At 41.5% G+C, this 18425-nt stretch overlaps 2 protein-coding genes across 4 annotated transcripts; one reads left to right on the plus strand and one right to left on the minus strand.

Moving 5' to 3' along the window:
• Positions 1-285: 285 nt before the first annotated feature.
• Positions 286-13099, minus strand: LOC308148448 (ankyrin repeat and SOCS box protein 5-like). 3 transcript variants are annotated; one of them, XM_080520283.1, is made up of 7 exons: positions 12968-13099; positions 4772-4851; positions 4150-4257; positions 3430-3583; positions 2701-2835; positions 2194-2385; positions 286-1675 (listed from the first exon to the last, which is right to left on the minus strand). In XM_080520283.1, exons 1-7 carry the CDS (start codon positions 13089-13091, stop codon positions 1548-1550), a joined length of 921 nt encoding a protein of 306 aa, XP_080376409.1. In that variant the 5' UTR covers positions 13092-13099; the 3' UTR covers positions 286-1547. The 3 variants fall into 3 exon arrangements, with proteins under 3 accessions (XP_080376409.1, XP_080376408.1, XP_080376410.1); XM_080520282.1 differs by lacking the exon at positions 286-1675 and having other exon boundaries at positions 1740-2385; XM_080520284.1 differs by lacking the exons at positions 286-1675; positions 12968-13099 and adding an exon at positions 5714-5818 and having other exon boundaries at positions 1740-2385.
• Positions 13100-15543: 2444 nt separating this feature from the next.
• Positions 15544-17615, plus strand: spcs3 (signal peptidase complex subunit 3). The gene is made up of 5 exons (XM_080520876.1): positions 15544-15803; positions 16066-16139; positions 16494-16570; positions 16714-16829; positions 17406-17615. The coding sequence occupies exons 1-5, from the start codon at positions 15661-15663 to the stop codon at positions 17536-17538; spliced, it is 543 nt and encodes a 180-aa protein (XP_080377002.1). The 5' UTR covers positions 15544-15660; the 3' UTR covers positions 17539-17615.
• Positions 17616-18425: the final 810 nt, after the last annotated feature.

Raw genomic sequence — 18425 nt, forward strand, 5'->3', positions numbered from 1 at the left:
AATGTGTAAAACAAACTTCGAGTAAATGAATGAGCGACTAACACACAAGCGTCAGTGAAACAACTGAGCATACAAATGACTCATTTGTTTGATTAAAACTGTGTAAAACCTGTTGTAATTGCTACCGTTCACGTGATTTAGATGTAAATCTGCATGCTGATTACATCTTTTATTTGATTTCCAATCTACTGTGATGAAATTCTTAACATGATGTCAATTTCTTCATATTTATTGACGAGAACACAAAAGACTGCACCTCTCTGCTTACTGATATGGACCATTTATTTGTATTTACATGCACATACAGATACTTTATAGACATTACTGTCTGAGTACGTCACACTTTAATATTCACAAAAACATAAATTCTCTTTAATCAGTAACAAAGGAAAAAGAATAAACTCTTAAATTACAGACAGTCTTTGCTGGTTATGGCGATCTGTCGTGAATCACAGTGCAGTTAATAATCATATTTCAGTGTAATCCCATCCTGAGGCTCCAACCATGGATCGGAGATGTGAGGACAACAAGCAACTCAACCTCAACTCCAAAAACACTGGGACATTGTGTGAGAGTTCATTCAAAACAGACTGCAGCCCCATTTCTAATACGTCCACCATCTCTTCGATTGTTAACAACAATTTGTAATATTTTCTTTTCTGATCATGAAAAAAGAAAATCCACAGTCTGAAAATATTGTTTAAAGTGTCTATTCAGATGCCATAATGCTTCTTAAACTTATAGTTCAGGTTGATAATTTTTGTGTGCTCTCTCGCTCTCCCTCTCTCTCTCTCTCTCTCTCTCTCTCTCCCGGAAAACATGTCAAGTGTCTTTTGGCACCACACAGGGGGAAAAAAAAGTGTTCCATTAACTGTTGTTAATATTCACACCACAACATTTGTAGTTTTTAACAAGTTCACATTTTTTGCATCATAATGAGTCTTCAAAAAAAAAAAAAAAAAACGTTTTAATTTGTCTTCTTTTCTGCTTTCATGAAAATTGGAATGTGTCAAACAGTCCAGAGGGTTTGACTTTGCAAAGAGTAAAATGACAAAGAAAACACATCCTTTGAAGTGTTTTAAAATCAGCAGTGAATAGAATAAAAGACTGAGATCAAAGCTGAGACGTCAGTGATGCAGCTGTAAAGTATCAAAGATCCAAATTTCCCTCAGATTAACCAAATGAAGCACAAAATCAAGTCTCTTTTTTTTCTTTTTTCTTTTTTTTACTTTGATGCCACAAAATAGAAGACATGGTTTTTGGGGGGAGATTTCCTTGCATTTTTAAGTAAAAACATCATGTTAACACTTCTGTTATTTTTCTTCAACTTGATCAAGTTTGTGAAAAGTTTTCAATTTGTCAAATGTTTCAGCCCATTCATGATCAAATTAGCTTGTCCTTCAACTAAAATGAGTCTGACGCCCTTGCATTTTAATTTTCATGTAGAGATTGCATTATTTTACACAGTGACCTATTTGTTTTGTTTTTTTGTCATTAAGATTGCACCATTGACGGTAAAAGAAGCGGCCTGGCGGTACTGTTGTGTCCTACGTGTGTTCCAGGTAGTGGGTGAGCAGGGAGGGCAGAGGAAGCAGAGGCAGCAGCTTCAGTCGGGTCCGTCCGATCACGCCTCTGATCTTCAGACGACACAGCTGGCAGAGGCTCCTCGGAGAAGCTGCAGGGACAGAAAGCAGCAGAATGTACAGCTGCTTCCATGGCATCCATGATGAGTGTTAGGGATGCACCATGATATCGGCACATCAGTATCTGCTGATAAACACACAAAAAAAAATGAAACATTGACTATGAAGCGGCGATAATCACACTCTGAGCACATTAGAGCGTCAGGGTCAATAAAGCCAACTGCGTTTGGAGTTCAAACCAGATCAATATGGCGGCTTGGTCACAAACGTTCTCTTTGATGACTGAAACAGTTCAGTGTAAAGTTTTTTTTCTGAAAACATTTGAGGTGAGAAATAAGCTGTGCAGTTGCTGAATCTATCCTCGAGTTGGTTCCACTAAATCCAGTTTAGAAGTTACCAAAGTTCCACGAGGCTTTAGTGAATGGGAGGCATGAATTGATGAATCCTCTGGACAAGTGATCCCTTCGACTGCGGACTGTATCGGTATCTGCAACTTTTTGTTTTCGTCGCGCATCACCACAGAGAATCGCATCGACCCGAGTCGCAGCACCTTCAAACGCCTGCAGCAGCTGCTGTGTTTTGCCACCAGGGGGCGCTACGTCCACCGGCCGCTGATTGCTGCTGTCTCTGAGGTTGACATCTGCTCCATACTCCAGCAACACTGCTGCCTGATCTGCACTGTCCTTCCTCACTGCCGCATGCAGAGGACTGTCGTCCCCTCGGCCCACGTTGACGCGAGCTCCTGCAAACAACAAGGAGAAGACCATCACACATTCTTGTACTGAAAATCACACCAAGGAAATATTTCCACCTGATTGCATCCTGTCAGTATTATCATTGTACACAATGTCCCAACTTTTATGAACGTGATGTCATGAAAAAAAAAATAAAATAAATATCCAAGAGCTGCGCCATAAGCTGCAGCAGATGGTATAAATTAGTGGCGCTCTGTCCTCATAAAATGAAATTATAGTGACTGATTAACATCTGTTTTAAGTTTCTCACGAAGGGACGGGGACAAGTCAAAGTCATTCAGTGAGTTGAACGTGAGACGGACCCGTGTGCAGCAGAATCTGGGAGCAGGACGTGTGTCGGTGCAGACAGCTGACGTACAGCGCGGAGCCCAGGTGAGGCGACTCGCAGTCTGGATCTGCTCCGTGAGACAGCAGGGACTCCACACACTGACTGTTACCTACACACACACACACACACACACACACACACACACACACACACACACACACACACACACACACACACACACACACACACACACACACACACACACACACACACACACACACACACACACACACAAATTAGTGAAGCACAATCAGTCGTATCTGTCAAAAAAAAAAGTGCATCAGAAATTAATGCGTTATCCTTTAGGAGAGCATGATTCATGACTTTGTCGTTATGTCATTATGCAGCTTATTATTTCTGACTATGGTTTGCTTTCAAATGGAGTTTTCTCTGCAGCAGCATACAGTTGACATACAGTGATGTCTAGTGGTCCAAGATGGTATTCTCCAGTGCATTTTGATATTTAAGTTGCTTCTCAGTAGCGAAAGTCACATGAAAAGCCAAACTATTAACGCAGGACGATTTACAGTCCAGAGCTTGAAGTGATCTCAATACTGCAGCATCACGTTTTTATCATGATGTAACCTCCGCACTCTGGTTACACTTTACAGCCTGAGGCTGTTTAAATCTGAGTGTAGAAACCTGCAGATTGTCTGTGTACGCCCCGCGGGGCTCTGCAGAGCCGGTCATGCCGTCTCTTTACCTCTCTTGCAGGCTTCGTGCAAAGCCGACGGGAAGTGTGTGTGAGTTGTGCGCGTGTGCGCTCCGTTCTGGAGCAACAGCTCCAGACAAGCGGAGCTCCCAGAGGCACAACAGTTGTACAGAGGAGTGACTCCATCGATGGTCGCAGCGTTCACCTGGAACACATTTGATCAGAGAACAAAAAGCACAAATTTGAACCAAAGATTTCTGCACTGCACACCATGACATTCTCTTGACACCCCCCCCCCCCCCCCCCCCCATCCACTCAGAAACAGAAAGAAAATGACAAAATAAATGAATAACATGGAATAACATCCTATATAACAAACCAACAATGAGCCATGTACAGTATGTGCTTCATTTTCTATAGATAATCTACAATAAAAGAGTCGACTTCTGGTGTGTATAAACAGCCTGGGGTCAGGTTCTGGTAGCAGTTTCACCAAATGCTGATTGACAATATGAGCGAATGACGCAAAATCAAACCACCGACGTGACTGATGTGACGAACCTGCACTGGTGGAAGCTCCTCTGCCACAACGTTAAACACCGTGCTCTCTTCTTCTCAATCTCCCTCCTTTCCCTCGTCATTTAGTCTAGATTTTGTCTTATTAACATGCTATATTTAAGTTGACACTCAACATCGCACAACAGCCCAACTCTGTGCTCTGAGAAGAAAAGGACACGCAGTGTGTGTGACGTTCACATAAAAGACACCTACGTTCGCTCCTGCGTTTATCAAGGCTCTGACGCAGGCGACGTGTCCCGACAGGCAGGCTTCATGGAGCGGCGTCACATGATCAATGGTGACGATGTTGGCGTGATACCCCTAAAAACACACACGCACATTGAGATGTTATCAGTTTGAATAAGCCCCCGAATATATAGACGAATAAACTTTAAAAGAGTCTTTCCATTCATGTTAAAAGGTGAAATATGTGATCTCTACTTTCTTTTTAAAGAATTGTAAAACAACCATGAGATCAGCCTGATCAGCCTGTTAGACATGCCAGACATGAATGCTGCAAATCAAGGACATTTCACAGTTTTTTTCCAATATTGACAGATCAGGCCCATTGATGTTGTTCGACTTTGTCACTCCCCTGATGTTTTCTATGTATTTAGAGTCAGGATTCATTTTTTTTTTAGCTTCATCGACAGAACAAAAACATTGTGATATTGAAATCTAACTCTTTTCTTGAGTAAGCGCCTGGGGAACAAACTCCAGACTTCAGAAGACGGCATCAGGTATACAAAGTCACGTTACAAACAACTGCAGTTGACAGAGAGTTCACATCTCTTGGCGGCACACCTTAGTCTGCCCTGGGACAAACATCTGTTACCTGGGAAAGCAGAGTGCGCAGAGCGAGCAGTCGACCCTGAGAGGCCGCTTCATGGAGAGGAGAGCGGTCCGCCCAGGACCCTGCAGGAACACACACACACACACATGCACAGTTTTCCAATTCAGTTTCTGACTGAAGGATTTCAGTCACCTGCTTACATGAATAATGTAGTGCTTCCATGTGCAAACACACCTGAAATCGAAATATCACATGTATTACGATTCAGTTTCATATTTACTGCTGAACTATGTTACAACATGGAGCCTGTAGAACATTACGTGGATCCGTGTGGTAAGCGTTGCTAAAAATGCATGACCATTTACACGTAAGGCTCAACAGTGTTGAACAGGTGGCAGAAAAAATAACAATTGAATACACGAATGTACTCCTGTCCCTACTTTTCTTTCAAAGGAAAAAAAAATGATGACCTGTCAACACTGTCTGAATCTGGATGCTAGTCTGAAGTTACGCGCGTTACTGGAGGAAGATTCATCCTGTGATAAAAGCAGCTGGGATTCCTTCGCCTCATATTGGTCAAGTTCAGTGTTTGGATAAAAAAAAAGGCTGATTTCACAGCTCGAGTTACACGAACATCTGTATGGAGATGTTTTTCTTTACCACACGACCTTGCATATAGAATTTCTATCGATCGTAATATTTTTGGATTCTAACCACTTAACAATTCCTGCCAATACACCGTACTAATTATTTCTATTGTAAATATTGTAACGTGTGTTCAGTGGCAAGTCCTGTTTCCTGCAAAACATGCTGCTGTGTGTATATATATATATATACACAGCTGGTTGGTTGTATACATGTTTACTGTGAACGTTGGTAAGATATCTACTGAAAAGAGAATGTGGAGCATGACTGGAGCTGCATGCCGCTATATTTAGATCCAGTGGACTCCTGCTCAGACTTTATTACTGCAACACCACGTACCCATGTCTCCGTCTCCCCACGGCACATCCAGCCACTGGTAGACGTAGGACATTTCCAGTGAAGCGATGAGACCTGCACACTCGTCCTGTTTACATGCGATCTGTGTCACCGGTATCTCCTCCCTCCCCCGGAAACACGCACTAAAAATACATCCTAACTAGCTTAACAGTCAACTCAGCAGTGAGCTGGTCTGTTTCTGTCCCAGGGTCTCCCACCAGTGGGTCCGTTCTGTGACTGAAGACGCTGGGAGCAGCCGTCACATCCTCACCAGCTTAGTGCAGGGAAACTCGATTCTTTTTGCTGAGTCGTGTCCCATTGGCGTGACAGCGCCTTGCATGGCTGCAGCCTCCATTGGTGTGTGACTGTGTGCGTGAATGGGTGAACGTGATGAGTTATGTAAAGCTGCTCACACAGCTGAAAGGCACTATGTCGGTGACGTCCATTTACCATTAACGGATAATAGGCATGTTTGAGATTAATTCATCTCTGTCGTTTCGTCTCATTGTGGAAATTAATTCAGATTATTCTGAAGGCTTTAAACCTACATTTTTTTTTTAATCTGCAGCGTTAGATACATGAAGCGCCCCTGTGGTTCTCCAGTTCGTTCACCCTGCTTGTGTTTTGTGAAGCTTCCACACTTCTTCACTGACCACAGTTGTTGGCTATTAAAAGACTTCCTAGAAACCGTCTGGAACAGATATAGGCTCCTTCACAAGCAGCCTGGATTCCTTATGAACATATTTCTAATTACTAAAAAAGACATATGATGTATTCTGACATGGAAAATCTAAATAAAATGCAGTAATTTCAATATGAAAGAACGGCGAGATAAATCATGATTCATTTGCAGAAATTGCAGGATATAAAGAAATGCAATTGATTACAGCCGTCATTTCTCTTATACATAATGGCCACAAAGCAAAATCCAGAAGCACAAAGCCACAAAAATCTCGGAAAAATGACCAAATACAACAAAGTCAACAAAGTGTTGGCAGCACTGCTAATTGTAAGAACAAATCTCAAAATACAAGAACCTACTTAATTTGTCACTGATCACAAATCATCTTTTATTCAGTCACACATTTGATGAGAAAAGTGGGCGCAGTCACAGTCAGTATGAAATATGTAAATCAGAGGTAAGAGAAACAACACTGCTATTTGTGAGAACAACTCTAATGGTTCATATGCATCTCTAATAGTAAACCACTCATGTATTACATTAAAAAAAAAACATCAACCAATGTGACCAAAACCACGTTGTTACTCTTTTACTTGAACTTAATAAAGTACTTTCACCTTCTGGCTTTGAGTGAAGTACATTAGAAGATGAACATATGGAGCAAAATGAGACCGAGGGCAGCCGATCAGATGTCTGAAACATATCACATAACGACCTAGAACTTGTGCACAGGAATGTGCAGCACCAGAACAGACCCCACCAGAGGCAGCACCAGAATTTGGGGGAGCTTGATTTTTCCGTCGCGATGCTGGGGAATATAGGAATTTCTAGTTTATTTTTTTACTGTAACACCGACAATAAGCACGCATCATGCACATACAGTAATAGCTCTGCGATTTAAAACATTATTATGCGACACAATAGTCAAGAAGTTTAGCCAGAGCGACAAAGATGAATCGTATACAAGCCACTTGAACACACTATCGAATGTGAACTTCAACACAAAGATGTCACTAATGGAGCCTCAACAGCAGCAGTAAGCAAATAATAAAGCAGGTTTTCATTTCGGCCTCACGCACAAATACCACTAACGCATACTGCCAGTCACCAAAACCTCCACAGAAAGAACAATATTCAGTTCAATGGGATCTCATGGCATATTAATAAACACAGCATCGAGATAACCAGGAGTCAGAATGTGGATCTCAAACACCAAATAAGCAATAATGATACAGAAAGTGGTGAGTTCAAAGGTGAATGCATCAAATGTTATAACCAAAACATGTTTTTAGATGCAAATAGATGTTGTATATGTGTATGTATTAATTAACCAGGCAACAAATTGTAATATTTACACATAAAAAGAAAAAAAAAAATCTTAATAAACATTAAAAATCATATTTCTTGTGGGTGGGTGGGGGTGGGGGGGTGTACCCATAGGGAGAGCTGCACCCCACCACCACCAACCCCCACAGCCCCTCTATAACAGAAACAACATCCCCCCTGTAACAGCTTCCACAGACCTCAGCAACTTCCATCACTGCCCCTGCAACAGCCCCCACATAATCTCATTAAACAGCCCCCAGTAGCCCTGAAACATCTGTAATCCAGTTTAACAACTTCCCAGACAACACCTCACATTCCCCTGTCACAGCCCCCAGTACCCCCTGGAATAGCCCCCAGTACCCCCTGGGACAGGCCCCAGTACCCCCTGGAACAGCACCCCTAAGACCAGCTCCTATGTAACAGCCCTGTTAAATATGTTATTAGAGCGCTCTTATTCTCTGTCTAAAAGAGGTTCTTATTTTGAAGACGCATACAGGAAGTTGTTTTATGGTGTTCCTCATGTGCTCATGGTCACGGCTGCTGTTCTCCCGTGCTACCAAGTTGTCCGACTAATAAATATGCTAAGCAAGAGGCTGAAGATACCAACGTGAGAGCATCGTTTATTTTGCTTTGAGTCATCTCCTCGACCTGCGCGCCTTAACAGGTTATGGGCCCAGGCACCCAGACAGCGGTCACACAGGCAAGGTGGAGCCGACGGACCGACAAGGCTGCTATGGAAGGTGCGCAAGGGCGGATTTGAGCCGAAGAAATAGCGAGACACGGAGAAAGGTAAAAGCAAACGTGACGTATTTACGCGGAGCTTACCATGGACATTTTGAAAATAAAGGACAGATCATTGTTGACGAAGAATTAAACGCGACGTATTACGCGAGCAAAGTTCAAGTCAAGAAAAAGTGCGAGGGAAGACAAAATGGCGACTCGTGGAGCCCTGTCCCCGCAGATGTTCTTCGATGGATCGGAAGACAAGTACGACCTGTGGGAAGCGAGGTTTTTGGGACATTTACACACCTTAAAGTTGAAAGAGACTATTTTGAATGAGCCAGTTGGTGAGGTGCAGACAGCAGCAGATGGGACCAAGAATCCAGATTGCTACGCAGAGCTAATAAGGCTAATAGATGATAAAAGTTTGTCGCTTATCAGACATGAGGCTGAATACGACGGCAGAAAAGCATTGAAAATACTGAGGGAGCATTACTCAGGGAAAAGCAAGCCACGAATCATCAACCTGTACACGTCCTTGACCAGGCTACGGAAGACGGACAACGAGTCAACTACGGACTACATCATCCGAGCAGAGAACCTGATTACAGCTCTACGTGATGCCGGTGAGACTCTTAGTGACAGTTTGATCATAGCCATGATTCTTGGTGGTTTACCAGACGCTTACAAACCACTTGCCGTTCATATAACGCAAAATGAGGACACTGTGACATTTGCTGACTTCAAACGAAGATTACGAATATATGAAGAATCAGAGAAAATGAGCACAACGGAGACCACAGATAATGTGATGAAAACTGATGTAAGGCAGGGAAGAAATTCCCATAAGAAATATACCAGCAACCTAGGAAAAGGTGAAGATGTAAATATGACATGCTTCAAATGTGGAATTAAAGGACATAGAGCAAGGAAATGTACCAGAAAAGTGTGGTGCAGCTTTTGCAAAAGCAACACACACCAAGAAACTTTGTGTAGAAAGAAAGATAAACAGGACAATGCAAGAAAGGTCACAGATGAAGAAGCGAGCGACTACTTCTTCAAGGCTGCACAAACCAAAGGTGATGGTTCAATCCCCAAAGTCAAGATGAAAGGCATTATGGTGGACGCAGGAGCGACATCCCATATTGTGAACGATGTAAAAACATTTCAAAGCTTTGATGACACATTCCGACCAGAGACTCATTCAGTGGAGCTTGCTGATGGGACGCGCTGCAGTGGAATTGCTCAAGGCAGAGGAACAGCGATGATACATCTCCTAGACAGCGATGGACGACAGCACAGAGCACAGCTGCAGGATGCTCTGTACATGCCTTCGTATCCCCACAACATCTTTTCAGTGTCAAGAGCAACGCATGGAGGAGCAACAGTGATCTTCAAGAGAGAAGACAGTCACATGGTAACCAAAGATGGTAACAGATTTAGCATTCATGAGAGTGAAAAGCTGTACTACTTACCTACTGTTGATAATACTGACCAGTGTAAAGTGTGTCATGATGTACAAACCTGGCATGAGATTCTTGGGCACTGTAATTTTGAGGATGTAATCAAACTCCAAAGCGTGGTCAAAGGTATGGACATTAAGGGAAATGCAGTGAAGCCAGATCAGATGTGTGAAATCTGTACAAAAGGCAAGTTTTCTCAAACAAGAAGTAGAGAGCCAGACATTAAAGCAGAGAAACCCTTAGAGCTTATCCATACTGACTTAGCAGGCCCAATGAAAACAACAAGTATTGAGGGGTACAAGTACACACAGTCTTTTACCGATGATTACTCTGGTGCAATACTAGTGTATTTCCTAAAGTCAAAAAGTGACGCAGTTCTAGCTACAGAAAGGTTTTTAGCTGATGTAGCTCCCTACGGTGAAGTCAAGTGTATGCGTTCAGATAACGGCACTGAGTTCACATGTCGAGATTTCCAAGTGTTGTTAACTAAGAACAAAATCCGACATGAGACATCTGCACCTTACTCGCCACACCAAAATGGCACAGCAGAGCGAGGTTGGCGAACGTTATTTGACATGGCTAGATGTTTGCTGTTAGAAAGCAAGTTACCAAACACACTGTGGAACTATGCAATTCAGACAGCTGCCCATGTGAGAAACAGATGTTACAATAGACGTACAAAGAAAACAGCGTACGAATTACTGACAGGAAAACTACCAAATCTATCCCAAATGCAAAAGTTTGGATCAACATGTTTTTGCTACAAACATGAGAAGGGCAAGCTAGATGCCAGATGCGAACAAGGCATTTTCGTAGGTTACGATAAAAACAGCCCCGCCTATCTGGTATATTACCCTGAAACAGAAAAGGTCCAAAAGCATAGGTTGGTGAAATTTACAACCAAAACAAGCCGAGAGAAGGAAACACAAACAGTTAAGTCACATGCAGAATTTGACAATGGACTCTGTGACACAAAAGACAAAGAAGAAGAAGCAACACAACCTGAGAACAGTTCTGAAGTTATAGATGAACATGTAGAGACTGAGCAAGTAGAAGCTAATGCTGAGAGTGTGATCAGGAGAAATCCAACCAGAACAAAACAGAAACCAGTCTATCTACAAGATTTTGAGACAGATGATGTGATGGACAAATTACAAACTTGTGTTGATTTCTGTTATCGAGCAGTGTGTGACACACCAAAGACATTTCAGGAAGCAGTGACATCATCCAAGTCAAGAGAGTGGAAAAGCGCCATGGACGAGGAGATGCATTCACTGAAGGAAAACGAGACTTTTCAACTGACTCAGTTACCACCAGGTAAACAATCACTGGGAGGGAGATGGGTCTATGCACTCAAAATGGACACAGATGGATCCAATAAGTACAAAGCAAGATTTGTTGCTAAAGGTTACAACCAGAAAGCAGGAACAGACTATGAAGAGACATTCTCACCTACAGCTGACATGACAAGTGTCAGAGTTGTCATGCAGAAAGCAGCACAGGAAGACTTGATCTTGCATCAGATGGATGTCAAGACAGCGTACCTACACGCACCCATTGACTGTGAAATTTACATAGATCAGCCACAAGGTTACGAGAGAAGATCGAAAACTGGTGAAAAACTGGTATGTAGACTCAACAAATCGTTGTACGGACTCAAGCAATCAGGCAGAAACTGGAATGCTGTGTTACACTCATACCTATGTGAAAATGATTTTGTGCGAAATGCTGCAGATCATTGTGTGTACACCAGGGAAAAACATGGTGAAAAGATAATCCTCATAGTATGGGTAGATGACCTCATTCTAGCTGCTAATGGTGAAAAGGCAATGCTTGATGTAAAAAGAATGTTGACTCAGAGGTTCAAAATGAAAGACTTGGGAGTACTGAAATATTTCTTAGGAATAGATTTTGAACAAACTAACGGACAAGTCAAAATGTCACAAGAGAGATATGTGAAAAAGATCTTAGAAAGGTTTGAAATGCAAAACTGTAAACCGAGAGAGACTCCTTGTGAACCAAAACTTGATTACACAGAAAATGCAGGAAAGTTGGAACAACCCAGACGGTACAGAGAGGCAGTGGGGAGTTTAATATACTTATCCACTTGCACCAGACCTGACATAACTTATGTTGTCAGTAAACTTTCTCAACACTTTAGTGAACCAACTGTTGAACACTGGAATACAGTAAAACATGTATTCAGGTATCTAACAGGTTCAACTGAACAAGGACTACACTTCAAAAAGAATACTGAAGAGAAACTTGGTCTAAAAGTTTACTGTGATGCAAGTTGGGCATCAAATGAGACAGACAGACGTAGCACATCAGGATATTGTGCCAGTCTATGTGAAGGGAGTTCACTTATCTCATGGAAAACAAGAAAACAACCGACAGTAGCCCTCTCTACATGTGAAGCAGAGTACATCTCTTTAGCTTCAGCTATACAAGAGTGTCTTTACATAGAGCAGCTACTAAAAGACTTAGACAAATACAAATATGCTAAAACAAAAGTGTACGAAGACAACCAAGGTACAATAGCATTAACAAAGAATCCTGTTAACAGACAAAGATGTAAGCACATTGACGTGAAATATCATTTCATCAGAGGTGTTGTAACCACAGGGAAGGTTATTCTGGAATATTGTCCTACTGATAAAATGATTGCTGATGTTTTGACAAAGCCAGCCACGAAACAAAAGTTAAAAGGTTTTGCAAAGAAAATGTTTGGCATGTAAAAATGTAAATGTTTATGTACTGCCATTGACCGTATGTGTTTTACCCAGTGAGCTAACAGCGAGTGGGGGTGTTAAATATGTTATTAGAGCGCTCTTATTCTCTGTCTAAAAGAGGTTCTTATTTTGAAGACGCATACAGGAAGTTGTTTTATGGTGTTCCTCATGTGCTCATGGTCACGGCTGCTGTTCTCCCGTGCTACCAAGTTGTCCGACTAATAAATATGCTAAGCAAGAGGCTGAAGATACCAACGTGAGAGCATCGTTTATTTTGCTTTGAGTCATCTCCTCGACCTGCGCGCCTTAACAAGCCCCATTGAGCTTCACCGACCTTGGCTCGTCAGGATCCCCCAGCATGCCCTCTTCCTCTCCGGGCAGTGCTTGAGCGGTGGGCCGGGGCTCGCGCTCCTTTTCCGGGAGACCTCCGGGACAGGATCGGACGAAACCTCAGGCATGTTCCCGACTAGAGTGCGCAGTCTGCGGAGTGGAGAGAACCGGGGAGAGGAGGAGGAGGAGGAGGAGGAGGAGGAGGAGGAAGAGAAGGAGGAGGCGCACCATGCGTCCTGCCCTTTGATTGGCTGCAGGACTTTGTTGTTGTTGTGGGCTCAGCCACATGACCGACTCACGTGCCGCTCCATGTGTGGAAGGAAGTATTTTTGTACTTCACACGCTCAACCTGCAGCTCTGTGTGATGTTCTGCTCCTCACATGTTCTCTCCGCACAGCTCAGACACCAGAACCACCCATAAATAATCACCATCCAACAAATTCTAACAGAAATAAAAGGTTATTTGTCTGGCTGACGCAAATAATGAGACAAAAATATCACAACACACCAAATGACCTGTCAATGATACACGTAGATGTGTCCTACAGTTTGTGTTTAATTGATTTGTAATTCGTGTGGTCATAAATTATTTGAAAGGAGGAATTGCGTGAGAAACAAACAGGACCGAAGCAGTTCACCAGTGGGACATAAATCCTGCAGAACAGAGAACACAGTACTTATATAGCATGTATTAATATGAATATAGTCATCATTGTGTCCGTGAGCTAAAAATAAAGCTTTGAATAAAGCTTTTGTGACATAATTGTGATTTTGATTTTAAGTATATAATACACTGATTTTCTGTGCTTTGTTTATGATGGTATAATTGTGCAAATCTACCATTCAACAGAGGGTTCTTTAAATCTTTTTAGAATAGAATAGATACTTATAAATAGAAATACATATAAAGCTCATCCAGTAATTGTCTACATATGAAGTGTACTGGTTTAAAAAAAAAATAGGTGCGTGAAAATTCATGTTAATATAAAAAAAACCCACATATTACAAGTCATTCACAGCAGAAACTATTGTGTGTCTCATCTTTTGTTGCAGGAAAGCGTCATACAGTGTTGTATTATCGCCTTCATCAACCATTCTTCTTCAGTAGCCAGATAAAGTACAAAATAGTAGACTGAAGCGAGGTGAAGCTTCATGAACCACTTCCTTTATTTTCTGACTCCACCAGATGGCGCTCTTAGTTTGAAGATAGAGTCTGAACGACTGGCACTACACTATCTTTACTTATGGTGGTGGCATTCTTCTCTTCTCCATTATGTATTTGCTATTTTTCTTATTAATTTGTATATGTATTTATGTGTGTGTATATGAACGTATGTGTGTATGTATTTAATCATCTACATACAAATGATTCATTGTCGAGGGGGGGAAGGGATATGGGGTAAATGAGCTTACACTTCGTCCTACTCCTTTTTGATATTTGACATTTTTAGCACTTTGACGTACTGTCGCTGTCCTAACAATGCCATTTGTCCATTGTTTCTAATCTTGCTGTTTGTGTGTGTTTGTCTCATTTATTGTGATAAACCGCCAATAAAAAGCGCACACATAATAATATAAATAATGTTGTTATTGGAACATTTTAAATAAAGTTTTCAGAAAAAAGTTTTTACTTCCGCTTATTCATCCCTGTTTGTATGAGTTTCCTGTCACATAAAGTGGACGGAAATACAATAGAGCAGACCGGAAGTACCAGAATAAACGTTTTCTGAAAAAAAGTTTAATTTTGAAACATTCAAATATCAAGTTATTAACCTCCAGAGAAGTATTACATTGCAAATAGAAATTCACAAGGTATCGTTTATTTTATTTACATGTGCCAAATCCAAAAAAGTAATGAGTAATATGTTTTGAAAACATTTCAATACATGTTTCACACTATTAGTCTTATTGTTTCCAGAATATTTATGGAACCATACGTTTTTAATGGTTACACTATTCAAAAACCACAAAGCATTATAATTAGTGATGGTTTCCAAGAAAACACGTTATGAAAACCACCCGTGGAGTAAAGATGAATGAAAAGTCAAAATATATAAAAATGTGATAATATTAGTAGTAGCAGTAACAACAACAATTAAAAAAAAAACAATAATAAGAATATTTCCCTTTTATAAAAAAAAACAAAAAACAAGTAATATTTCACACAAGTTTTGTTTGTCTGCATGTTTTTATGTATGTACGTACATATGTATGTATTTTACCAACTTTTTTGGGAAAAAAAAAACAAAACTACTCACCTGCATTGCATGAAATTGTCAGGGATGATTTGTCATCATCCAAGGACCAATCAATTAGATTTTTGGACATTATGGCTAATAATTTCCGAAATAAATCCCCAAAACCTGCGAAAAGAAAATTCCCATACATAGCGGAAGAGAGAGACACTTCATGGAGGAGGTTCAGCATACTTTAGGACAGATTCTAGCAGATGCGGACAGCGATGGAGCTCCGTGACCTACCGAGTTTATCCACGACACATTTTTGAAACCGCGTTCGTCCGCTTTATTTTGAAGAATCCAGCCCGGAAGTGGGTTCCTCTCTCTGATCCGATGTCTCTTCCGGTTTGAGGACAACATCCGCGCTGTTCGGTTCTTTGTCGTGTTCCACAGCTGCTCGCTGCTCCGCGTCGTTGTGCCCCCCTCTGTTCGCTTCGGGTCGGTTCGAGGTACCGTGAGCATGAACACGGTTCTGTCCAGAGCGAACTCTCTGTTCGCCTTCTCTCTCAGCGTCATGGCGGCGCTCACTTTCGGCTGCTTCATCACCACCGCCTTCAAAGACAGAAGGGTTCCTGTGGACATCCACGTCTCCAAAGTCATGCTGTAAGGCCGAGGGGACTCCTTGTGTCTTCTCCGAACAAAAAAAATGGAGTCTTGCGATGCTGAAAAAAACCCCAAAACATTGTAGTTGCATATCGAAGGTGTCGATTGAAACGTATAGATTGTGTCATGCAGCTGGTGATTGTGATGATGGTGATCAGTACAGACAGAGACCTGAGCCTTCTATAATCCCAACAGTTTACAAACCTGTGTTCTGCTTCTTCGTTCACGTCCTCCATCACCTGTGTTCTTCTTTGTCTGGCAGGAAAAACGTAGACGACTTCACGGGGCCCCGAGAGCGCAGTGACCTGGGCTTCATCACCTTTGACCTCTCGGCTGATATCCTTTCTGTCACCCTCTGTGTTTCTCTGACGTCATGCATTTAGGTGCTCGCGGTTTTTCTACAGGTATCTGGAGTTTAAAACAAAACAAAACAAAATTCTCATGAGTCACAGTCTTAAATCCTGAATATGCACAGCGGATGTTCACGCGTCAGCTCATTTAATCCCCGTTTCATTTGTGTTTATGTTCCGGTATGTCATCGATTATTGATTAGCATCACTTGACAGGATCAATGCAGTGAAGGACGAAGTATGTTTACAAGGAAGAAAGAGAAAAGAAGAAAAAAAACCCTCCCAAACTTCTCTGTAGCTGCCTCTTTTTTTGTTTCCATGTTTCTTTAACTTTTCTCACATCTACAGCCAATTTTCGACTGGAACGTCAAACAATTGTTCATCTACCTGTCTGCTGAGTACTCCACCAAGAGCAATGTGAGCACACACACACACATGCTGTTTCTCCTAACTTTGTCCAAAGAAAGTTTAGAAATCCTCAATATAAAGGGTATAAAACAACCTAGCGAGTGGCGTTGATAAAGGGATGTATAATAATTACCGTCTTGTCTGTGTGTCAGTCTCTAAACCAGGTGGTTCTCTGGGACAAAATCGTCCTTCGGGGTGAAAACACCAAACTGAACCTGAGGGACATGAAATCCAAATACTTCTTCTTCGATGATGGCAACGGACTCAGGTCACACACTGCACTTCACACACACACAATCACACAATCCTGCGGTTACAACAGGTGGTGGCGCTCTCTCCCCAGACGACTCCTCCCATAGTGGCTGCAGGTCTGTGCGACCAAAAGAGACATTTTAATTTACAATCAAAATGTCTCTATTAGTATGTCCAATGCTCAACGGTGACTAATAGAAGCACTAAAACACAAGGCGATTAACAGGGAAGGACATTTTAACCATTTTTTAAAATCTCTTTTGCTTGTTTTTTTCCCCCTTTATAGAAATTTTAGCTTTTTTTTTTTTCTCCCTCCAAGAGCTAAAAATCATTTTGAAAATGACTCTGGCAAGTACATAAAATAAGAATAAGATGTTCATTTAGTGAAAACTTCATGGAGCCTCCAACTAAAGAGCTACTTCAGATGTATTAAATGAAAACATGGCGTGCAAAAAAAAAAACACAAATTAACTAAAACGGCAAGAAATGGTATAATTTTTTTTTTTTTTTAAGTTCGAATGTCTAATAAACGGCACAAAACAAACCATGAGCGCGCTCCTTGGAAGTTGATTGGCTGTGTGTCTCCCCACAGAGCCAATAAGAACATCACTCTCACCTTGTCCTGGAACGTAGTTCCCAACGCGGGAATTCTGCCCCTGGTGGCGGGAAGTGGACATGTGAGCCTGCCTTTCCCCGAGATGTACGAGACCACCAAGAGCTACTAGACACACACACACACACACCACTGCGAGTTTTCTTTACAGTTGTAAACAAGTTTCTGGTTTGTAATAAAAAGTTTGGATGGAAACATTTCATTTTGTCTTTATGTTCAAGCACTTTGTTTAATATTTAGGATTTAATAAATTCTTCTGTTAGTGCTGATAATTGTCTTTATTTTAGTATTCAGTCATCTGCCAGTTTCTGCTGCGTCCTTTAGACCAGGACAGCCAATTTACAGAAATGACCAAAATGTTGGTTTTACACTTTAATACGCAGCACATTTGATCCAGAAATCAATTGGAATTACTCAAGTACTGTATTATGGGTTTATTTCAAGGTGTTAAAGGTCCCATATTAAACTGTTTTTCAACAGTTTCACATTAGTCAGTTTCTGAAAAAACTATTCAAAAGTGTATTTGCCCAAATTTGTCGCATGCATTTTTACACTTGCTCCCAAGTAGCTAACGCTAGCTCCTGCTAACTGTGAGGCCAACTGTTGCACTTTTTCACATTATACTGAATTTAATCAGTATCTTGATAATCTTTATACGTTTTTATCTCCCTGTGGGAGGGCTAAAGTGGGTATCAATACTATTGGGAGGCGCCATTTCCCCACATGATGTCATGAAGGGAGAATCTGATTCACTAAAAATGAGAGCAACAAGTGAGGGAGACGACACTTTGTTCTCTCCTGGCACACGCAGCCTATAGGGACACAGATTACTGTTAGAAAACCACAAGAAAGGGAATTTTGGATAATATGGGAGCTTTAAAGTTACTACTTTAAATAAGCTGTGATAACTCTGGTTGCAAGTTGCCCCTCCCCTCTACCAGCAGCAGATCTGTACATTTACTTTGCATTTCCAGTCATACAAACCTGCATTCTTGCGGT

The sequence above is a fragment of the Blennius ocellaris genome (genome assembly GCF_963422515.1).
Source record: "Blennius ocellaris genome assembly, chromosome: 3".
Taxonomy (NCBI): domain Eukaryota; kingdom Metazoa; phylum Chordata; class Actinopteri; order Blenniiformes; family Blenniidae; genus Blennius; species Blennius ocellaris.

What these genes read in the sequence shown, in the direction of transcription:
- LOC308148448 (XM_080520282.1), bottom strand. Translation starts at nt 13,091, where the DNA reads ATGCCTGAGGTTTCGTCCGATCCTGTCCCGGAGGTCTCCCGGAAAAGG. An exon ending in GCACGAAGCCTGCAAGAGAG is followed by an intron (nt 2,836 to 3,429) that starts GTAAAGAGACGG and finishes GTGTGTGTGTAG; the next exon opens with GTAACAGTCAGTGTGTGGAG. An exon ending in CCAGATTCTGCTGCACACGG is followed by an intron (nt 2,386 to 2,700) that starts GTCCGTCTCACG and finishes TGTTGTTTGCAG; the next exon opens with GAGCTCGCGTCAACGTGGGC.
- spcs3 (XM_080520876.1), top strand. Translation starts at nt 15,661, where the DNA reads ATGAACACGGTTCTGTCCAGAGCGAACTCTCTGTTCGCCTTCTCTCTC. An exon ending in AGTACTCCACCAAGAGCAAT is followed by an intron (nt 16,571 to 16,713) that starts GTGAGCACACAC and finishes TCTGTGTGTCAG; the next exon opens with TCTCTAAACCAGGTGGTTCT. An exon ending in GATGATGGCAACGGACTCAG is followed by an intron (nt 16,830 to 17,405) that starts GTCACACACTGC and finishes GTCTCCCCACAG; the next exon opens with AGCCAATAAGAACATCACTC.